Here is a 22211-nt window from a genome sequence, read left to right on the forward strand (position 1 = left end):
TGTTATCTCAGCTTCTGTTGATTGTAGAACAGAGGAAGAGAGAGGGCTGGTCCCTCTCAAAAATAACAAGTTTGTTATTAATAAGTCGAGATACGATTCAATCGATTCCTATTTATCTGAAGTTGGCGAAAAATTCAATGACGTGCCTTTAATATATGATGAACAGATTTACAACAAGCTCAGAGAGAATGACATTGACCACCTGTTGTCGCAGCATATTGCGCACCTTTTCATAAGGGACACCGTCTCCCTATTTTCGGAAAAGGTACACCAAAACGACGAGGTGGACACTGACCATTTTGAGGTGAGTTTTTGAAGTAATGTAAAGTTTCCCTAAGGTTGTTGTGGAACATCCTGTATATTTATAGTAATATTTTGATAACAAATCTATTTAGTTTCACATGAATGCAAACAATTCTTGGTGAGGTTTTCTATTTTTCCATAACTACGATAGTCCTTTTTGCAATTAAATACTTTTGTTATTTTTCCTTAAAATTTAAAAAAGTAGGCATTTCATTTTTCAATTTTATTTATATATAATAGTAAGGACTTATCTCTTAAGGTTCCAATGTTTGTCATACCTGTGAAGGTCTTATCATTTTATTTGTACTTCATTATTAAATATTTATTAATACATAATTTGATTTTTTACCAGTCATGCATGACATTGCTTTTCCTTGATAAACGCATTATTTACACATGTTAATCTATTTTTAATATGTTACAGATGAGCTAATATCTAATGTATGCTTGCCGACTTTTTGTTGTAAATTGATTAATTGTTTTTACCTTGTACATATTAATTTTTCCAGTTTTTAAATGTATGTGCTGTAGTTATATTACCTTTTTGAACATCATTAAACATGAAAATTTATTCAGACTAATATAAATTATTATCAAATTATGAAATTAATACTTTTTACATATCTGCTTGTCAATTTAATATTTTATTTCTGATTGCAGCCTCGTAAATATTTTAAATTGTAATGTTTACTTTGTAGAATATTCAATCAACAAATTGGCAAACCATGAGGTTCAAACCGCCCCCACCGAACTCAACAATCGGCTGGCGGGTTGAATTTAGACCGTGTGAAGTACAAATTACCGATTTTGAAAATGCGGCAATAGTTTGTTTTGTTGTTTTACTTACACGCGTTATCCTCTCCTATCAGCTTAATTTTCTCATCCCAATTAGCAAGGTAAGGCATGTTTTATTTATTTACGGTCATATTACTTATGTAAAGGAAAAGCAGAAAAGGTCTCTTCTTTTAATTTTTATAGGTAGATGAAAACATGCAACGTGCCCAAAAACGTAACGCCTGTCGGGAGGAGAAGTTTTGGTTTAGGAAAAATATAACGACCTGTGTGAGCCCCCCCGAGGCCAATCAGTATTGTATGCAGGGTAAAACCAACAGTGACTGTGATGTTTATGAACCAATGACAATTAACGAAATAATTAATGGAAAGGTAAATTAAGGACCCTTTAAACACTCTTAACGATTGTAAAAGGTACTTGCTTAAGTTCAAAGAAGATTTCAAATTTAGGCTTCTTGGCCGTAGTTTGCGATTGGTTTTTATCCTTTGGTGAGTTCATTGATTCATAGTTGGTGTGGTTGGCATTGTTAGGTAATATAGTGCTGGTTTAACTCATTGCTATGAATGAGGATGCCTACTACACTAGTTGGGGAAACGTCGGATAATTAACTCCATTGGTGGACAAAAGCAATACTGACTCACGGCCATGATGTCCTAATAACGCCGTGAAAGTTTTAGTCTTGTTACTGTATTTGAGATTGTTATTGTATGATCTAGGAGGGAGAGTTCCCTGGATTGGTGCCCTTAATAAATAACTACCTCACCGGAATGGACGTGGACGCTGACACCCACTGTACTATCCAGCAGTATCTTAAACTTATTCAACAGAGGGCGTCTGGAAACGTACTTACCACAGCTTCCTGGATTAGGAAGTTTGTCTTATCTCATCCTGATTACAAGTAAATATTATCTAATTAAAAAAAGGATTTGAATCGTTCTTCGAGGGTTCCCTTACAGATTATTTTATTTACTGCATTGTACAATTTTATTGCAATAATATAATATAATACATAATAATATTGCGATAGAGTGAACATTTTTGGTGTACGGAACCTTAATGAACATTCTTGATTTATTTTTAATATTTAACATATCCTGCATGATAAATGAAGCTCGCTTTTCTTTTATTTTGCAACAGAAACGACTCGAAAGTGACCGATACAATAAATTACGATCTTCTTAATCAGTTGAAGCAAATTCAAAGCGGTGAAGTTCCTTGTCAGGAATTACTGGGATATTCGACAGTGTCTAAAACAAAGGAAACCATTCCGTCTGTTTTTTCATGTCCAGAATGAAATGTAATTAATTGTAATTATTTTTTTTCCTTTAGTTCGAATATAAAATGCATTTAAACGATCACAGAAGAATATTAGATAAGGCTAGCAAATTTAGTTTTACAATTAGTGAGCTACTTTAGTTGAAATTTTGGATACTTAATTTATCAAATAAACCTTTTATAGACCCCCTTTTATACATTATTGTTATCGTCGAACATAGCAAGAGTAATTTCAGAGATATGAATAATCACAACTTTTTTAATTAAGTAAATATTAAGTTTTATTTAAATTGTGCTGGAAAGGACTGGGATTAATAAGAGTGTGAATATGGCGCCATAACAGTAAGTTTATGTTTTCTAAATCATTTTATTATTAATTTTTGTTTTGTTTCTTATAAATATTTCAATAATTCCTAACATTTTTCCAATTATTGGAGTAATCCTAAATGTTGGAAATTATTGGAATAATTATAAGGAATAACAGAAATATTTTTTTAGAAAAATTATTAAACTCACTTATGAGGGCCATTTTCCCCTAGTCCATCGGAATACCTAATTATGGCCCATCTTGTTTTTGCCATTGCAATAATCAGTGATATTGCAATATTTAAAATTCAGTGCCTAATTGTTTATGAATTATTGTTTTGTATTGTATGCATTTACCTGCAATGATAAAGACACTGTTTTATATTGATCATTTTTATTTTTTTTTTAATCTTTACAAAAGTATTTTGTTGATAGGGACCTAAGTTTTATATACACATGTATAACATACCTATACGTAGTTATAGCAATTCCTTATATAAATCTGATATATTTAAATGTTTTATTGTTTTATACTTGTTAATTGTGGCAAAATAGAATCATTTAAACTGGGTTATCGTGTCATTTTTTAAATATACATACACAAGTCAGTCCTATTTTAAAATGAAAATATTTTTGAACAGATAAAGGTAAGTAGCTTTCTTATTAATAATAAATAAATGACTGTTTAAAAATTACATCTGCAGTTAATATTTATGTTATAATTTTATTCGCATATATGCATAAAAAACTACTGTTACTGGCTGGACACACCTCCACTCCTTCCTATCCTGAGCTAATCTTCGCATTTCCCTAAAACTAGAACAACCCACATCCTTAACTATTTGTAATCTAATCTAGGTCTACCTCTACCCCTCCTAACTCCCGTTTCTGCCTCTAATATGTCTCTGACTAGATGTTCATGTCTGAGAAAGTGTCCTACCAACCTATCTCGCCTATTCTTTTTTGACTTTCGTAGAGTCCTCTGTTCTCCTATTCTTTCTAATACCTCTTCATTTCTAACCTTCTCTATCCACGGTAACACCACATTTCGAACGTTTCTAATCTTTTTCGTTCAGCCGTGCCTACCGTCCAAGTTTCGCACCCGTATAGCGCCGCACTCCAAACATTTTTATTAATATTTTTCGAATTTCTAAATTAATTGTTCGCGAGCATAGAAATGACTTCTTTTTATTGAAGTTACTCGACCCTGCGCTATCCTGTGCTTTATATAGATTATTATATTAAAAAATAGAAAATGATAAATCAATCAATCAAGTAACGAGTAGATAAATATTTAGTAAACTTTACGCGGTCCATAATTTGCCAATAGGCGTAAATTAGCTAAATTTTGAATTGTAATTAACTGCAATTAGCCCATAAAATTTCTTTTCCGTGAGTTAACAGGTTTTTTCATGGAATCGAGCGCCACTAAGTTTGCTTGCTACACCATAGGCTCTAATTGCATGGTTGTTGAACACAAAATTGTTTTCACGTAGCCAGGTAACGATAACGAATATTCACTTGTTCTTTTGTTGCAAAGAGTGGTTGTTGAACTTACTATCGATGTTTTCTCCTTTCATCGCACTTTTGCGATAATTCAAAATTCGTACACGGTTTTTGGCGCTCGAAAAAAGCAAAATGTGCTCGAAGAATAATATAATTTACAGCGGTTGGACAGGTGATTCTAAAAATGTGTTTTTGCTGTGTAGAGTGTACTTGCGTTACTAAGTTTATATGAAATGTGTTCTAGGTGAGTATTTTTTAATTTTTTGAAATAGAAAAAGATTATGTTAAATAGTATCGNAAGTAACTGTGGTAGGAACGAGGGTGCTTCGAGGGGTGCATGCCATTGACGCAGATCAATCACCTCAGTTTTCAACCGTTTTATATTCGGTTCTTCCCGGGCCTTATTCTGACTTTTTCGAGTTCGAAAACCAAATGGAAGGGACCCTTGTGTTGAAAAGGCCATTAGATTACGAAAAATTAAAAAAATTCGATGTTAAAATTCGCGCAATGGATTCGGGAGAGCCTCCAAAATATTCCGACACAATTCTTACAGTAAATGTCTTAGATGCTGACGATCAAAATCCAAAATTCAATCACGAAAAATATTCCAGTTCTGTGCCTGAGACCATTGCTAACACAGGAACCCAACTGAAAATACTTCCAAGTGAAATTAAAGCTTATGATCAAGATGTTGGCATAAATGCAACAATATATAAAAAGTTTAGAATATACAAGTAGTTTAATTTTTGTTTGCAAATGATTCAAATGGAATTAATTTAATATGAAATCCCTTTGGGGAATGGCTACAACATTTTTCTTTTGTATTAATAAAACAGTAGATGCAATATGTTGAATGGACTTATATTTCTAGCAGCTCGTTTACCTCTCCGACATGCTCCCATTATCAGCCAGTTTCATAATGCTGATTTAAATAATGGGTGATGCTTCACTGTTGATGCATTTCCGTTAGGATACGCTTTTTTAGAAATTCATAATGAACATCTATTAAAATGCGTAAACCGAACAAAAAGAAAGAAAGGCGTAAAAATACCTTCACTTAATTCGGGTCAATTTTCTTTCAGATTGGCAAATGACTCGCCATAGTACTCACAACATAAAAACTAATTAAGATTTTACATTTTTATTAAGAAAATTTTCGACTGGTAGAGCAATTTTAAAAGTTATTATCAAGTAGTCGTAGTTTAATTTTTACACGTTTTGAAATGAACACATTTAACAAATACCAGTGATAAAAATATAAAATATCGAATATTAGATGACATGATATTTAGTCTTAATTATAATTAGAAAATTATTACTTAGAAAACTTAAAATTAAAAAATAAATTGTTGAAATCATCGCGAAAAAAGTATATGCCTAAGATTAGGCGTATTCTTTCGCTTATTTTTAGGTAGATTACTATGTGGTTTCACGTTCTTTTTCCTGACTATTCTCTAAATTTGAAATTATTTTCGCTACTTTTACTTAAGTTCAGATTCTCCCTAATTAAATTATTTTGTAGAAATGCGACCAGATTGTTCCTATTAATTAGCGAAGTATTTTCTTTGTAGATGGTTTATTTAAATGAAAAATGGATTTATGGTGTCGTAACACCAACACTTACATCATTTTCTTCTTAATTTTACAAGTACAGCAAATGAATCTGCAAGGTATGCAATCGTCTTTAACACTACTAATTTACCATTATAATTAATTTTTATTACTACTATTCATTTGGATAAAGTTTTAGCTTGTTATAACAGAATGAAATGCGAGAAGTTACCAGTTTCTTTAGGAGGATGAAATGATTTAATTATTTACGGTTCTTCTTTTCTGAAACGTTTTGCCATTTATCAAAAAGATACCTAACTTGTAAAATTTTTCATACATTCACCAGACAAGCACCGAAGCGAAATATATTCTTCAACCGTAGTTCCTTTTTGTTAAAGTATCAAGTATTGATTAACATCGTGTTCCTTTACCTGTTTGCAGTAAGAAAATATTGAGAAATTATTATTTAAGGGGCTGTTTGTTCAGAAATAGATGAGCTCTTGAATTAACCACGATATCTTTTCATTATAATTTTTTGAGTAACTTCTGCTGATACTGTTTGTTTTTTGTGTTAAAATTAAAAAAAAAAGTATTCATATTCAAGTAGTATGGGATAAATTTTGTTTTTTTGGTTAAAATTTTTGCTCCTTTACTATGATCTCAAAAGTAACAGAACATTTGTTTTTTTTCTTATTTACGATTATCACAGTAATAAGTAGACACATCGCATAACGGAANAAGATACCTAACTTGTAAAATTTTTCATACATTCACCAGACAAGCACCGAAGCGAAATATATTCTTCAACCGTAGTTCCTTTTTGTTAAAGTATCCGGTGAATTAAGAACTGTTTTTAAGACAAACTATTTTTAATGAATCCGAAATCCAAGAACATAGAAACAGACAACACATATTTGATAGAATAAAAAATTTTCCATGAAAAACATTAATTATTGTTCAGTTATAATTTACAAGAAAATTTAACGCCAAATTATTAATATTTTAGTTTTAATTAGTTTATATAGACCCTGTATATTTTTTATCCTATATTACGTTTGAATTCGGGTAATAATTAAATAATTTTATAAAATGCTTTTTTATATAGATATTTATTTAGTTTGTCAAAGTATATCCTGTGGCATTTACTGCTTCTGTGTTTAAATAAATTTTCGTTAGGCGTTCCTAATTATGAAATCAATTAGCCATCATATTTCAATTGTTGTTTGACGGAATGTTTCTCATTTCTAGAACTTTTGGACAACCGTTGTTTTTTGGAAAACGGTTCTACCCGCGAAAATATAATAATACCAGAAAATAGTCCTGTGGGATCAATAATAGGTCAGTTAAATATAGTAGGTAATCCAGGTCCTGGGGGCGATATTGTACTTCATTTAGAGGAGTCGAAAGGTCCTGTTACGATTATACCAGGATCAAAAAATTTCACTCTCAAACATCAACTGGATAAAGAAGGAATTGACGGTCCTTCTTCTGTGTTTTTAAACGTAATTTGCGAAAGAGTGCACACTTTTGGTTCAGGTTTCGTAATTCCAGTCACCATCAGAGTCACTGATGTCAATGACAATTACCCTATTTTTGTAAAAGCCCCTTACAAACTCAATATATCCGAAGTAACTGTGGTAGGAACGAGGGTGCTTCGAGGGGTGCATGCCATTGACGCAGATCAATCACCTCAGTTTTCAACCGTTTTATATTCGGTTCTTCCCGGGCCTTATTCTGACTTTTTCGAGTTCGAAAACCAAATGGAAGGGACCCTTGTGTTGAAAAGGCCATTAGATTACGAAAAATTAAAAAAATTCGATGTTAAAATTCGCGCAATGGATTCGGGAGAGCCTCCAAAATATTCCGACACAATTCTTACAGTAAATGTCTTAGATGCTGACGATCAAAATCCAAAATTCAATCACGAAAAATATTCCAGTTCTGTGCCTGAGACCATTGCTAACACAGGAACCCAACTGAAAATACTTCCAAGTGAAATTAAAGCTTATGATCAAGATGTTGGCATAAATGCAACAATAGTTTACGATTTTATCAGTGACGATAATGATTACAAACATTTCAATATCGATAAACTGAGTGCGCGAGTGAAAGTGAAAAAAAGTTTAGATTTAAACGGAGATCCGGTTTATCCGAAGACTTTGGTCGTTCGGGCTACACAACATGATAATCCTGATAGATACGCCCTTACAACGTTGACAGTTTCCCGTCCTTTTTTGGAAGGCAGAGTCTCTTTTCTAAAAAGATCTTTTGAAATCGTCGTTCCAGAATCCACACCTCGATGCACAGTCATAGGTGTGCTGGCTACAAATAGACCCGGAGAAGACTTAAAGTACTACGTTTCAAACAAGGATATTTTAGAAACGTTTGCCATTAATCCTCGGGGAGAAGTAGCGTTGAGGAAAAGTTTAGATTATGAGAAAACTGACGAATATTTCTTTAAGGTGTTCGCTACAGATGGGAAAACGGTGAGACTCCCTACAGCAGGTGGTCGTTGATGTTCTTTTTTTTATCGAAATTTGGTTTTTAGAATGATTCCGCTTCTGTTAATATCACAGTGAAAGATGTGAACGAATGGGAGCCGCGGTTCCGATATCCCATTTACGAATTCTTTGTCACCGAAAAATTTGTCGATTCGATTGGCAAAATCGAAGTGAAAGACGGTGATATAAACGACAAATTGTCACTTTCCTTGAACGGAAGCAACGCGTCCTTATTTTATATAACTCCTAATGGAGAATTGAAACTTAAAGACCCATTGGTTAACTTGAAGGGAGTTGTAACGTTATTAGTAACTGCAAAAGATGATGCCGATCCACCACACGAAGCGTCTGTACCAGTTACGGTATATTTTCATGTCAAAAAGTCCTCCGAAATAATCGAACAGAAGGACACTACCTGGGGTAGCTCTACTATGTTGGCAGGACTTGGCACTTTGCTGCTACTTTTAGGCTTTGTCATATTTATTTTAATATGTTACATCATGAAAAGGTAAGTTTCAAAAATAGTCAATAATTTGTTGTCGTAGAAACTGCTTGGTTTACAGGGGACAAATAGATATTATAAATTAATGATTTCAAAGTGAAATAACTCTCATTGGTGTCTTACCATATGTCACATCAATCGATAGAAAATCAATACTTTCTTTACGTTTTATTTTTATATTGCTTTAAACTATGTCTATCACTTTAATTATTCTTAGCAAACGCAAGTCCCACCAAGAGGGACTGTTACCCTCTGCGAGATCTCATACCTCCGGAAAAACTAACACCAAATCAATGCCCAACATAATCAACGCTTTTGAAGAAGTCCCGAAAGCTCATTGCAGTAAATCAGACGAACGTGGTGCTTCGTCAGATAGACGTAAACCTAGTCCTAAAGTACATCCCGCACCACAACCCCCTTTTTGGTCTTCGAGGAACCCTGTCGCTTCTCCCAATAAAAGACTTAATTGGGAGGACAAAAAGGTAAGTAACAGTTTATTGATTATTTTATTGAGGGTTATTTTGTCGTTAAAAAGTTAACAAGAAATGTGTTTTATATTAGAAAAAAAATCCAACTTATTTCTTTATTAATTCAGGTAAAAGAACAAGGTGGTAATTTTTTTATACATGTTCTTGTGTGTAAGTGCAGCGATACATAAAAATCTTTTCTTTCAGGGCGACGAAAGTGTATCAGATATTAATATCAGGTCCCCTAAAGTATCAGACAATATGAACTTAACCGTATACTTTTAGATAAATATTTTTTGAGTTTTATTACGTATAAATAAATAATGTTTTTTGTACAAATTTGTTATCAGTATTAAAAATAAAATGTTTTTACGCAATTTTTTGATTTTGAAATATGGATTAGCTAATTTTTATTGTACTTAATTTTTTTTCTTAACATCCGGCATTTTAAAAGCACGTTTTGATAAAACTTTTCTAATTTTCTTCAACACGATGCGGCACAATGTTGTTAAGGAAAAAATTACAAAAATAATGACACATGCCACATCGATTAGGTAATATTGGTACCAGGCTAAATCTGCTGAGACACTTCTGAGATGTGGGACTCCTTTATATTTTAAAGTATATTCTGTCCAATACAGGGCCGTATCCAGGGCCGATTGAGGTCGGTCTCGAAAGAGTTTAGAAGTTTTTTCTGCATTTTCTTTGTAACTGCAGAAAATTTTAAATATAACTCTTAGAAAACTCAATAATGAGATTGATATTTTTACCTGGGATCTTCTAAAAGTGTTCTAACAGCTGTCAAGAATGATTCTTTGGTGATTTCGTTAAACTTCAGTTTTAATGCTAGTCCTCTAGCTTGAGAATTTGCAATATTTAATTCTTGGTCTGCAAATATTGGAAGTCCCAGAGTAGGGACTCCGCAGTATATTCCTTCTTGAGTCCCCATTAGTCCCCCATGAGATATAAATAGTTTTACGTTAGGATGACCTAAACAATGTACCAGAAAACATGACTATAAAAGTACGGAGGGTGATGTTTTGATTAAAATTATCAAGGAAGTTACGCGTTAATAGATTATTTTAATTAACAGTTCATTGGTCTCTTACTTACATAATATGTCCCTTTGTGGCATCCATTTTTCGAAATGTACGTTACTGGGGACATTGACTTTGCTAATAAGTTTTTCCCGAGGCCCTTTGAATAAGACCTTGTAGGGCAATTCTTTAAAGGAATCGAAAAATGATCGTAAAATGTTTAAAGGAAGAGTTTCTACTGCAATGAGTGAACCAAAACTCATATAAACAACACCCTTATAATTATCGCCAATATTTAACTCATTTAGTAAATTCTACAATCAAAAAAATAAATTTTAAGTAATAATTAATTTATTTTTTGCTACAAACTTACCTGTGGTAGTGGTCTCTGCGGATTAATATGTATCCCTGCAATTTCAATAAAGTTTGGTACTTTTGGAGAAACGTAATTGATACTAAAATGTGTATTTATGAATATCAAACTTGTTTTGTTCGAAATCAGGTTGCTTAGAGAAGGCATGGATTGGTCGTTGAAGAAATTTCGTGTAAGTTGTGTACCATATTCCAATCCATATATACCATAACTTGAATAACAATAAAAAGCTATTTAATAATTAAAAAAAATGTAAATGAAGAAGATACGAGGAAGATTACAGCTTTATTTGACACCGTATCCAAAATATATTGGAACCACTAAATTCTCCGTATAATTTTATACAAGAATCACCCCTTTTGGCTAATTCAGCAATTACCATCTCGTCCTAATATCACGAGCGCATTTTTGTGTTCGTATGTTTTTATTGCTTTAGCCAGCTGTAACACCGTAGAGCCTCCATATCAAACTGCGTCTAAAATCCCTTGACGCTACTAAATTTTACGTACTTTCTTACTTAATAATCATGCCTTTCTGCTAATTTATTGGTTTTCATCTTGTCGTAATTTAACGAGCGCTTTTTCTTGTATAGACTTTTTCACTGTTTCAGAATATAATAACGCAATAGAAGCTCTATTTGAAATAATACTCAAAATCCCTTGGAACCATTACGTTCTACGTACTTTTTAACATAATAATCACTTCTTTCGGCTAATTTACTAATTTTCAAATCGCCGTAATTTGACGAGCGCTTTTTTATGTACGCATGTCTTCATTGTTTGAGCCAGTTTTAACACCATACAGCCTCCAAATCGAATCGCACCTAAAATCCCTTGATACCACTAAATTTTACGTACTTCCTTATATAGTATTCATCCCTTTCAGCTAATTTATGGGTTTTCATCTTGTAGTAATTTAACGAGCGCTTTTTCTTGTATAGACTTTTTCACTGTTTCAGAATATAATAACGTAGTAGAAGCTCTATTTGAAACGGTACTCAAAATCCCTTGCAACCATTAACTTCTACGTACTTTCTAATATAATAATCACTTCTTTTGGCTAATTTATTAATTTTTATATCGTTGTAATTTGACGAGCGCATTTTTGTGTACGTATGTTTTCATTGTTTTAGCTAGTTATAACACCATACAGCCTCCATATTAAACCGCACCTAAAATCCCTCCATACTAATAAATTTCACGTACTTTCTTACATAATAATCACCCTTTTCGGCTAATTTATTGGTTTTCGTCTTGTCGTAATTTAACGAGCGCTTTTTCGTGTATGGGTTTTTCATTGTTTCGGAACATAATAACGTAATAGAAGCTTTATTTAAAACGGTACTCAAATTCTCTTGGAATCACTACATTCTACATACTTTCTAACATAATAATCACTCCTTTTGGGTAATTGACTAATTTTCATATCGTCGTAATTTGAGGAGCGCTTTTTTGTGCACGTTATGTTTTCATTACTTTAGCCACTTTTAACATCGTACAAACTCCATTTCAAACCGCAGGCAAAATCTTTTACTACCAGTAAATTCTGCGTAGTTTTTAACATAATAATTACCCGTTTTGGATAATTTATTAAGTATCATTTCGTCATAACTTCACGAGCGCTTTTTCGTTTACAGATTTTTCTATTACTTTAGCCAATTACAACACTGTAGTACCTTAATTTGGTACAGCACCAGATCTCTAGACAGTGGTAAATTCTACGCACATTTAAACATAAAAATCACCCCTTTTGGCAAATTTACTAATTTTTTTCTCGTCATAATTTTACAAGCGCTTTTTTGTGTATGGATTTTCTTTTTATGCACTTTCTTACTTAACAATCACTTCTTTTGGCTAATTCAGTAATTTACATCTCGTGATAACATCAGGAGCGCATTTTGGAGTATGGTGAGTACGAGTATAGTTTTATGTAGGAGAGGTTTCAAGGAACAATAGTTTTTTAAGTTTCGTGTTATCGGAGCATGATGTGTCGACGCTTTATTGTGTATCATTTAAACGATTTATGGTTATTAATTTGTAATTTAAGAAATACTCACTAAATCCATGTAATACCATAGTAAATGGTATTCCATGTTCTTTCCCACAAACTCATTTTACTGAGATACGAAAGAAAATAGTTTGGAATATACGATGGATTCGTGGGGTTCCCTATTCTACTGGCACCCCAGGGAAAATCGACGTTAGTTGATATGGCGATCACAGGGGCATTAAAATGGTGAGAAAAACCGTACATACAGTCGAAGAAGAATATTTCGGTTAAGATGAGATCGTAAGAATTTTTTGAATCTCTTAGAGCAGTGGCAGCATCAGAATTAAAAATTGTCTTGCAAATATCCAATCCATAATCACTCAAAACCATTCGTAAAAACGATAAGAAGAACGTATGGGTCATTGAATCGTAGCTTACATTGCCCACTAACACTGGGAGGGTTCCTACTAAACTGTAATCGGTATATCTGTAAAGGAAAATTATCTTAAAAGATGAAGGGTGTTAGGCAATTTCGAAACTTAAATATAATGAATATTATTTGACCTAGTATCATATCATAACTTTTATTTTATAAGTATTTCAATATTATTCTCGAATTGATCGGACTGCAGCAAATATCTATGCAAAGATTGAATACTTATCTATATGCAAGTATATTTATCATTACTTTATAATTTTTGCAGCGATTTCGCTACATTTACAAACACTGTAAACTATTAAGTAGAGTTTACGTGTTTATCTTTTATAACTTCGCAATTATTATATGTAAATACGATGAAGGTATTATTTAATTATTTATCTTTGATATTAATTTGCTACAAAATTTATTAAGATGTAAATTGCGCTGATATTTGATTTATTTTAGTTTCTTTCAACTACAAATTTAGTTATAAAAGCAAAGAAACGAAAGCATTCCAAATTCGTCAGTGTTACGTCCTTCAAGCCTCGCATTTCAGATAGAAAAACTACGCATCTGTATCAGTTTTGTAATATATATTTATAATATGAAATTCAGATGTAATTGTTAAAAATTTCTAAAATATTTTCATCGAATTATTTATATCAACATTAGCAGAGCGGAAAATACGTATGGCATAATAAAAATAGTGTACAAACCTCGGAATTTTTTCTTTTTGTGGAAAATGGCTCAAAACATCAACTTCGTGTCCCCTGGAAGCCAATTCTTTAAGAAGGGGTTCAAACATGATGAAGTGACTTCTTCCATTGTATGGAATTAATGCTAAAATTCTATAATTACTCACAACAGGCACAAAAATAAATATAATTAAAGCAGTAAAAGAAACAATCAAATTCATAACCGGATTTGAATAAATAACGCAACCAATCAAAGAAAAGTTTAGTAATGTTATAATAAGTTATTGAAAGAAATATTAAACTTATAAAAGGTGCGTAAAGGTAATTAAAGAATTGCGCACAAATCACAAGATTGCATTAATAAATACAAGGGGACATTAAAAAAATGCTATCTGGTAGTTAGACGGAGTTCAAGGAAGGGGATTTATTGTAATGATAAAAGCAGTTTTATAGTAACTGCATCTGACTTTCTTGAAAATTAAAATAATCCACAAGTACATTGTTTATGATAAGCAAATATTTTCTATTTCTACTTTTCTACCAATAATAACTCCGTTTCAGTCCCATAAAATATATTTAAAAATCTTCAGTATAAAGCAGTCTTTAAATGCATATTAACTGCATTTTTATTTTGCAGATGCGAGAACAAACTGTAATGATATTTATAAATCAAGGTCTTTGCTAGATATGTATGTATGAAACATTCGCATTAATTAATGTACTATTACAGATATACCTACTGAATACTGAACACGTTCGAAAGGCATTTTACAAAAGGAATTTACCTTTTTACTTTGTGTATATCTAATATACGTTTATTGTGTGCAATTGACTCAAATATAGATAAGAAATTGACAAAAAGGTATTTAAATGGGGGTAATAAATATTCCAATACATACATAAATAAGTTTTATCTATTTATTAACTAAATCCACTATTATAGTGTATAAGAAATGAATAAAATAAGTAAAAATTAGCTCGTATTGGGTAAAAAACTAATTCTGGACAAGTTACTTCAAAATATAGAAAAGAAGCTGTAATATTTTTTTCGCGCACATATAATTTAAATTTAAATGAACAAGAAGTACATGATGTGCCATCTATCGTAGAGAGAGCATGATAATTACGTTTCCTGTCTTAATTTATCATTAGTTTCCCTATGCGTCAATAGGTTAGAAGTAGCATTGGAAATTTAAAGAAATAACGGTTATCTATTCAAAACCTTCTAACTGCCTTTAACGTTCTCAGGTTCATAACACCGAAGTCAACGAGTTCGAATGGTTTTCGGTTTTAATTTAGTAGTTTAATTTTGTGTTTATTAGATTTTATTGACTAGAAAATAATTTAAAATGTCAGATGAAAAAGAAATCCCTAATATCATTTATGATTCGAACACGAAGATATCGTACAAGAAAGGAAGGTTCTTTGGAAAGGTATGTTTGCTATTAATCTAGAAATGGCGTTTTGTGTATAATCTGTTACATAGGGTGGATTTGCCAAATGCTACGAGATTACAGACATGGCAAGAAATGCAACTTACGCAGGAAAAATTGTTTCCAAGAAAATTATATCTAAACAAAATCAGAGAGAAAAGATGACTCAAGAAATAAGTATTCATCGAACACTGAAACACAAAAATATCGTGGGATTTCATAGCTTCTTTGAAGATAACTTAAATGTGTATATTGTTTTAGAGTTGTGTAGGAGAAGGGTAAGTTACTGTCTTTGGTTAGATGAAAGTTAACTTTAATAAGGATGCTTTTTAATTCAAATGTATTCTAGTCAATGATGGAACTTCAGAGACGTAGAAAAACTATAACAGAACCTGAAACTCGCTTTTATATGAAACAAATACTGAGTGGTGTGAGCTATTTGCATTTTAATAAAATCATACATCGCGATTTGAAGTTAGGAAATTTGTTTTTAAATGATGATCTTCATGTAAAAATAGGAGATTTTGGGCTAGCTGCAAAGATTAAATTTGATGGGGAGAGAAAAGATACATTGTGTGGAACTCCCAATTACATAGCTCCTGAAATATTAACTAAGAAGGGTCACTCCTTTGAGGTTGATGTTTGGTCAATTGGATGTATTATGTACACTTTACTTTTTGGAAAGCCACCATTTGAAACAGACAGTTTAAAAGAAACATATTCCAAGATAAAGAAATGTGACTATAGGTATTTAATACATATTGTGAATAAAAATTATTTGTGCAATGAATAGTTGATTCATAATTGATTATTGTAGATTGTCTCCCACCATAAGTCAATCTGCAAGAGACATGATCATGCTTATGTTACAACCAGAACCCAAATCTCGTCCAAAGGTGCAACAGTTAATTAATCATGATTTTATTATCAATGGGTATCTTCCTCCTTCACTGCCTGTTAGTACACTTACGATGGCCCCATTATTTAATGCAGTGGAGAAACCTCGAGTACCATTGGTAGTAATTACTCCAGGTAATGAAATTTACCTATTTTTCTAAACAAAATGACATCAGTAGATATCACTAGTAGATTAGGATAGAGATAACTCCAAATTAATTAAGAATGTTTTATACATTTCTTCTAGAAAACATAATGAATGATAACCCATCACCTCAAAAGAATGCCAGGTATTCCATTGCTGCTCGTGGGGCAGTTAAAGTGTCTGAAAATGTCATCCAAGAGTTTGATCCAGCTGAAAGTTTGGATACACTGAAGAAGATGATTTTACGGGTATGTGTGGAAAATAAAACAATATTTAAATAAGTGCTTTCCATATGGAACATTAATTAGATGCATGTTATCCACATATGATTAGGTATTAAAGAGCAATAAAGAACCAAAAGTTGTAAAATTGGGTGATGAAATGACTGATCCTGCAGCTCAGCCCCTTTATTGGATTTCAAAATGGGTTGACTACTCAGACAAATATGGTTTTGGATATCAGCTATGCGATGAAGGTGTTGGAGTGATGTTCAATGATACCACAAAGCTTATTATGCTTCCAAATGGCATGTAAGGAATAAATTCTCACTTTATTTTCTCAACAATTCCTTATAAGATTTTTTGTTTTAGAAATGTCCACTTTATTGATAAAAATGGTAAAGAGACTTATTTCACCATTAACAATTATCCAGAATTTTTAGAGAAGAAAGTGAAATTGTTGTCTTATTTCGGTCGTTACATGAAAGAACATTTGGTCAAAGCTGGAGAAAATGTCGTAAAGGAGACTGATAACATGTCTCGTATACCCCATTTGTTCCAGTGGTGTAGGTCTACTTCTGGAGTTTTGATGCAACTTAATAATGGCACAGTACAAGTGAGTTCTTAGAGAACCCCTCAATTTCCCTTTCCTTTGAACAATTGCTGTTTTGAAGTAACAACAAAATAACTATTTTTTACATTATTATTTTATATTAGTTTAGTTGCAGAATGCTCTTGTCTACATTGTTTCCAAATTATTTAAAATATTTGCATTTTCATTAAGATAAGTAGTTCAAATTAATTCTACATTCCTGATTTTTTTCAACAGAACAAAGTCTAGTAATTGAAAAGGCTTTGCTTGCTAAACCACTTACTTTTTGATTTATTATAAAAAATGTGTGAGAAATTTTCTTATCTCATTATTTGTTTCTAGATTAATTTTAGTAATCACACGAAAATAATAATGTGTCCACTGATGGGTGCCATAACTTATATAGACGAAGACAAGTCATTTAGGACATTCCGTTTTTCAACCCTTGAAAAGCACGGCTATTCGAAAGCCCTTTACGAAAAGATGAAATACGCACGCGATAAAATAACAGTACTTTTGGAAAACGAAAACAAATGAAGTATTCATTCAACGCGTTAGTGTTAAGACTGATCAAAGAAAACAAAACGAGTATTTATTTTTGTTGAAAGATTTTTAGCTTTCCTCTTCGTCATTTGTTCTATGATTAACACTAAACAAGTGTAATAGAGCTGAATTTTTTAATAATATGTATAAATAGCAATTTGTAGTTCATAAAGTTATGTTTACTGTGTTTCTCTTGATTTTCAAAACGTAACTTCAGTTTTTAAATGGTTTTTCGAAAAAAAAAAAAGAGAAAGAAGTTGTTGTTTTCGTTCATTCAGTTTTTCTTATTCAATGTAACTGTGTATATCTTAAAAGTCTGATAAGCATTTTGTACGTCTCTTGTTACATTTGTAATGGAGAAAAGAATGAATTTAATTTTAATAATTGTGTTTTCGTTTCTGTCATGGATGTAAAAGACTATGATGTTTCCATTTACTTTGAAAGAATTAGTTAATAAAAGCAATTAATGTGATTAATACTATCATTTTCTCAATCCTCAAAAAATTAGCATTGTATAAGCTCTTATCGCCGATCCTGCCCCTATGAAATTTCCTTTTAAGGTAAGATTTATTTTCACTCATTTTTTGTTAGCATTATGTATCTTAAAATATTACAATTTTCAAATTGTAATCTTAAATTTAAAAGGAATAGTTATTGACAATTTTTGGAATATTTCTGTTTTATTCTATTTTAAAGTATTAACAAATTCAAAATTTTAATAATTTTAAAGTTTATATGTAAGCTCAATTCTATAAGAGGGCGCTAGTAGCATTTTTATTTTATTTTTAAGTGTGTAGATTAAAGAAAATTAATTTAGGTGGCAGCATCTATTCAACAAAGAATAAAATTAACTGTCAAAGTTGTTTATTTTTTAAATAATCCTGCTCATGATCGTGCATTTAAGTCAAGTATTGGTTGGGTTTGCTGTAAAGTGAATTGTGAATTAGAAAACAGGATCTATCATCTAAGAAATATAAGAAAAGGTAGGGCTTTTTATTTAAAATTTATGTATGGTGATTTTGGATGTTTTTAATGGTTGCTTGAAAAAAATTAAAACAGCAAAAACTGGATATTTCTATGTACGGTTACATTAACTGATGTTTGAAATTGTAGGCATTTTTTTTATTGAAACTAGTTCTTCCCATGCCTCCGGCCATTTTTATTGCTCCACTGTGACGTAGTGTCGGCCATCATTCTTTTCTAATTGTTGCAGTTGTCGGCCATCATTCTTTTCTAATTGTTGTAGTTGTCGGCCATCATTCTTTTCTAATTGTTGCAGTTGTCGGCCATCATTTTTTTAATTGTTGCAGTTGTCGGCCATCATTTTTTTTAATTGTTGCAGTTGTCGGCCATCATTCTTTTTCAATTGTTGTCGCATTGTCACTGAAGTCGGCCATTATGGTTTTTTAATAGATGTATAGTAATCAATTATTAAAATTTAAAGGAATTGTTTTCAAATAGGTAAGCAACACATCGTACACTTCAGCATAAGAAATTGTTGGTAGTAACTTTCATTTACGTAATACTACTTTGCCCTGTGCTGACAGCACTCATATTTTTTTTATATATAATATTAAAAAGGAGAGTTTAGGTGTCTTCGTTTCTATCATAATTATAAAACAAACTTTTTCCAATAAGCAGCACCTTGTGGTCACTTTTAGGCACAATGATTTATATGTTAATTCTTCTGAATTTGTTTCTTACATTTTGAAATACTAAAGTTAAAATACGTATTAATATACTACATTATTTAAAACAAACTATAAGTAGATGAGTTTTCATGAAACATGTTTTAAAAATAACAGTATATTGTTTCAAGAGTGTAAACAATATTGTTATACCCTTGAAAATGATTCTTCAGTCGAAACAGTTGTCGAGAAGTGTATTAAATACTTCGTTAACACTATTTACTATTTTATTATTTATATTAGATACCTACATTATTTGTTAATTAGCTAAATTACATATGATGCAATCGGTATTTGTATTTTAGTCTATGTATGATAAATGCTACCCTACAAACTGTCTACTAATTAAGGAATAAATAAATAAATAAGATAAAGGTAAAGTATACTATATATATGTATACGCTTTTTTATGTAGGTCAAAAGGGTAGGTACATGATGATTCGTCAGTTACTCAAAATTGACTAATTACAAGTACCATCCATTTGCCAGAGCAACGTTTTTATTTTAATTAATTACCCCACTGTGTGTATTAATTAATAAGAAAATTAGTTCATTAAGGGTAAAACATACTATATTCCTCGCTATTGGGATCAAAAGGATAAAGGGCATTTTTTATGTTACCATTATCCCATTTTCTGTTAGGATTTGGCAAAATTAAAAAAATGTAAGGCGATGCATTAGGACGAGGTCTAAAATTTTGCAGAAAAGGAAATCTTTGTACTAGTGAGTTTAGTATAACTCCATTTCCAATTGGGTTTCCTCCACTAATCGATTGTATTCCGTTGATTAAATTGGTGATTGTATCGGGAACATTTATTTCGATTGGTAAAAATCCTGTTGAACCAATTAGGTCCCCAATCGAATTAAAAAACGGTCTAGGACTATCCACGGGTGGATATAATCTAAAAATAGAAAATGATTTTCAAAAATACAAGAATAGGTTTTTTTCAGCAGTTATATAATCACATAAATAAGAGGAAGGGATGTTATCGTAACTTACCTGCGTAAAATTTAGTATCTTACATTATATCGTAATCGAATAATTGATACATAATTTTATTATTCTTTAAGATAGGGTGATAATTTTGTTGCTTTATTTTGCTGTAGAGGTAAGCGGAGGGTCTAACTTAGTTTTTGTTATTTTTTTTTTTTGAAAAGGCTAGACTACAATTACAACAAATTTATTTACATACTTGAATGATCCCTAAACCTTTTATTTTTTGTATTTTCATTCAATTAAAAAAAAAAAATGAAGATATAACTTTATTATTGTCTGAGGGGTGATAGTAATTCCCTTTCCTAAATCTTTTCTTTTTTTGCGTTTTGCTTCAATTTATAAAAGCTTGAAGATATAAAAGTCTATTATAATTTTATTATTTTGTGAGGGAGGGGGTAATTTTTTTACATTGTCTTACTTTAAAGATGCTGCTAAAATTACGATGAATTTTTTTACTTTTACATGATACTTCAATGGACCCTAAATCGTTTCGTTTTTATGATATCCTTTAATAATTCAGAAAAAGAATTCAAATTTTAATTTTAATGATTTTACGTATTATAAAAGAATAATTCTTCAGGAATAGTGTTGTGGAATTTGTACAAGAGATAATAAATAGTTTACACCTTACACCCAAGTATTTAACGGATCTTTAAGTGAAGTGGTCAACTTAGCAAGGGCATCGCGAGTTCAAATCTGATTTACTATGATGAATTTCTATTTACAATACAGTAACATATACAATGCAAGTTACTGTAAAGCTATATACATATGTATAATGTATGAGCATGCAACAGTATTTTTTTCCTTGTGGTATATTTTTCATTTTCTTCTAACAAACGGAAGAGTATTTTTTACATACGTTTAAAATGTTTGCAAAATAAAAATTCAAAAAATCTACTTAATGAGAAAAATAAAAACTGTTTATTTTACTAATAAAAGTCTCTACAATAGTGTCTCAACCCTTTCAGGTATGTTACTCGTATTTTAACAGAGTTTCTCTCTTATAGGGTCGAAATAATAACGTGAAGACCAACAAATAATTTAGGAAAACAAACCCAGTTATTTTTGTTATTAAAAAAAAATGTTTTACAAGGAATGCGAGAAAAACAGTTGCTGTTTAATGTTTATATATTTTTTGAATTACACGTATTCGATTCCAAAACTTAAGTAAAATCGAGTCATGTAAAATGCACCTAACTAATATCGCTACACGTGACATAGTGAATTGGATTTGAGATCGCTTTATATTTTTTTAAGCTATAATAAATTGAAATAAAAAAGATTTTTGATTAGCGCTAGTTAAAATTCAAAAACAAAAGAAGAACTCACCCAATTAAAAAAAAGTTACGTGTAAAAAATACCTTTCAATTTCTGGCACTTCCACTGGCATTGCTGTTGCATATTGAATTCGCTCGGCAAAACAAACTCCGCAAACAAAAATTGAAACAAAAAATGTCCACATTGTAGATCTTGTCAATAATAAAGCCGTTGGTCGAATAAAAATTCCAACCGGTATCTTCAGGAACTTGAGGCAGTTTCATGCCTCCTACGTTTCTGACCCGGTTTTATCCTTGCAAAATTCGTCATGAACATTTTGAATTTTTAGGTCCTACAGTATCTGTCATGTATCATATTCCCGCTATATTCATTTTGAAGTAACTACTTTTATATATTTATTTATAAATTAGCAATTAAATATATTTTTTGTGGTTTAAAACAAAAAAAAATGCGTACAGTATTTAATCAAGTAATTAATATTACAATACTATTTAACTCAGTTACCATAAATATATTCTATTTATGGTTAGGTGCTTATTTTATGCGTTCTTAATTACATGTATAGAAAAGTTACCGTTTTTTTTCTATTAGTGAACTGTTTATTATGATTTGTGAAACCTATAAACTAGTTCAAGCCATTAAAACATAAATAATTTCGGCAATAAAAATTAGGTAAAACGTAAGTTTGTGTGTACATT

General features: G+C 31.2%; 5 protein-coding genes across 6 annotated transcripts in view; 3 read left to right on the top strand and 2 right to left on the bottom strand.

Moving 5' to 3' along the window:
* The window catches only part of LOC108733032 (glutamate--cysteine ligase), a 13113-nt gene extending 9865 nt beyond the window's left edge, over window positions 1–3248 (top strand). The window contains exons 6-10 of the mRNA XM_025973628.1: window positions 50–304; window positions 1002–1199; window positions 1282–1467; window positions 1813–1994; window positions 2234–3248. Coding sequence (XP_025829413.1) covers window positions 50–304; window positions 1002–1199; window positions 1282–1467; window positions 1813–1994; window positions 2234–2390 — 978 coding nt within the window. The 3' untranslated portion in view covers window positions 2391–3248. The remainder of the gene's footprint in view (window positions 1–49; window positions 305–1001; window positions 1200–1281; window positions 1468–1812; window positions 1995–2233) is intronic.
* Window positions 3249–4170: 922 nt separating this feature from the next.
* On the top strand, window positions 4171–9360 carry LOC108733082 (protocadherin Fat 4). Of its 2 annotated transcripts, none has more exons than XM_018464130.2 (5): window positions 4171–4427; window positions 5706–5853; window positions 6983–8220; window positions 8283–8743; window positions 8955–9360. In XM_018464130.2, the coding sequence occupies exons 2-5, from the start codon at window positions 5775–5777 to the stop codon at window positions 9274–9276; spliced, it is 2100 nt and encodes a 699-aa protein (XP_018319632.1). In that variant the 5' UTR covers window positions 4171–4427; window positions 5706–5774; the 3' UTR covers window positions 9277–9360. The 2 variants fall into 2 exon arrangements, with proteins under 2 accessions (XP_018319632.1, XP_018319633.1); XM_018464131.2 differs by having other exon boundaries at window positions 4355–4427; window positions 5755–5853.
* Window positions 9307–14081, bottom strand: LOC108733083 (UDP-glucuronosyltransferase 2B31). The gene is made up of 6 exons (XM_018464134.1): window positions 13741–14081; window positions 12671–13090; window positions 10615–10825; window positions 10318–10555; window positions 9975–10194; window positions 9307–9915 (listed from the first exon to the last, which is right to left on the bottom strand). The coding sequence occupies exons 1-6, from the start codon at window positions 13938–13940 to the stop codon at window positions 9624–9626; spliced, it is 1581 nt and encodes a 526-aa protein (XP_018319636.1). The 5' UTR covers window positions 13941–14081; the 3' UTR covers window positions 9307–9623.
* Window positions 14082–14927: 846 nt separating this feature from the next.
* Window positions 14928–17606, top strand: LOC108733002 (serine/threonine-protein kinase polo). Its single transcript, XM_018464021.2, has 8 exons — window positions 14928–15152; window positions 15206–15430; window positions 15502–15899; window positions 15970–16184; window positions 16297–16442; window positions 16528–16724; window positions 16785–17028; window positions 17347–17606. Exons 1-8 carry the CDS (start codon window positions 15069–15071, stop codon window positions 17539–17541), a joined length of 1704 nt encoding a protein of 567 aa, XP_018319523.1. The 5' UTR covers window positions 14928–15068; the 3' UTR covers window positions 17542–17606.
* A 1802-nt stretch (window positions 17607–19408) lies between these two features.
* LOC108733073 lies at window positions 19409–21721 on the bottom strand. Its single transcript, XM_018464115.1, has 2 exons — window positions 21597–21721; window positions 19409–20137 (listed from the first exon to the last, which is right to left on the bottom strand). The coding sequence occupies exons 1-2, from the start codon at window positions 21695–21697 to the stop codon at window positions 19789–19791; spliced, it is 450 nt and encodes a 149-aa protein (XP_018319617.1). The 5' UTR covers window positions 21698–21721; the 3' UTR covers window positions 19409–19788.
* Window positions 21722–22211: the final 490 nt, after the last annotated feature.

Source organism: Agrilus planipennis, unplaced genomic scaffold (genome assembly GCF_000699045.2).
Source record: "Agrilus planipennis isolate EAB-ADULT unplaced genomic scaffold, Apla_2.0 scaffold51, whole genome shotgun sequence".
In the NCBI taxonomy this organism is placed as follows: domain Eukaryota; kingdom Metazoa; phylum Arthropoda; class Insecta; order Coleoptera; family Buprestidae; genus Agrilus; species Agrilus planipennis.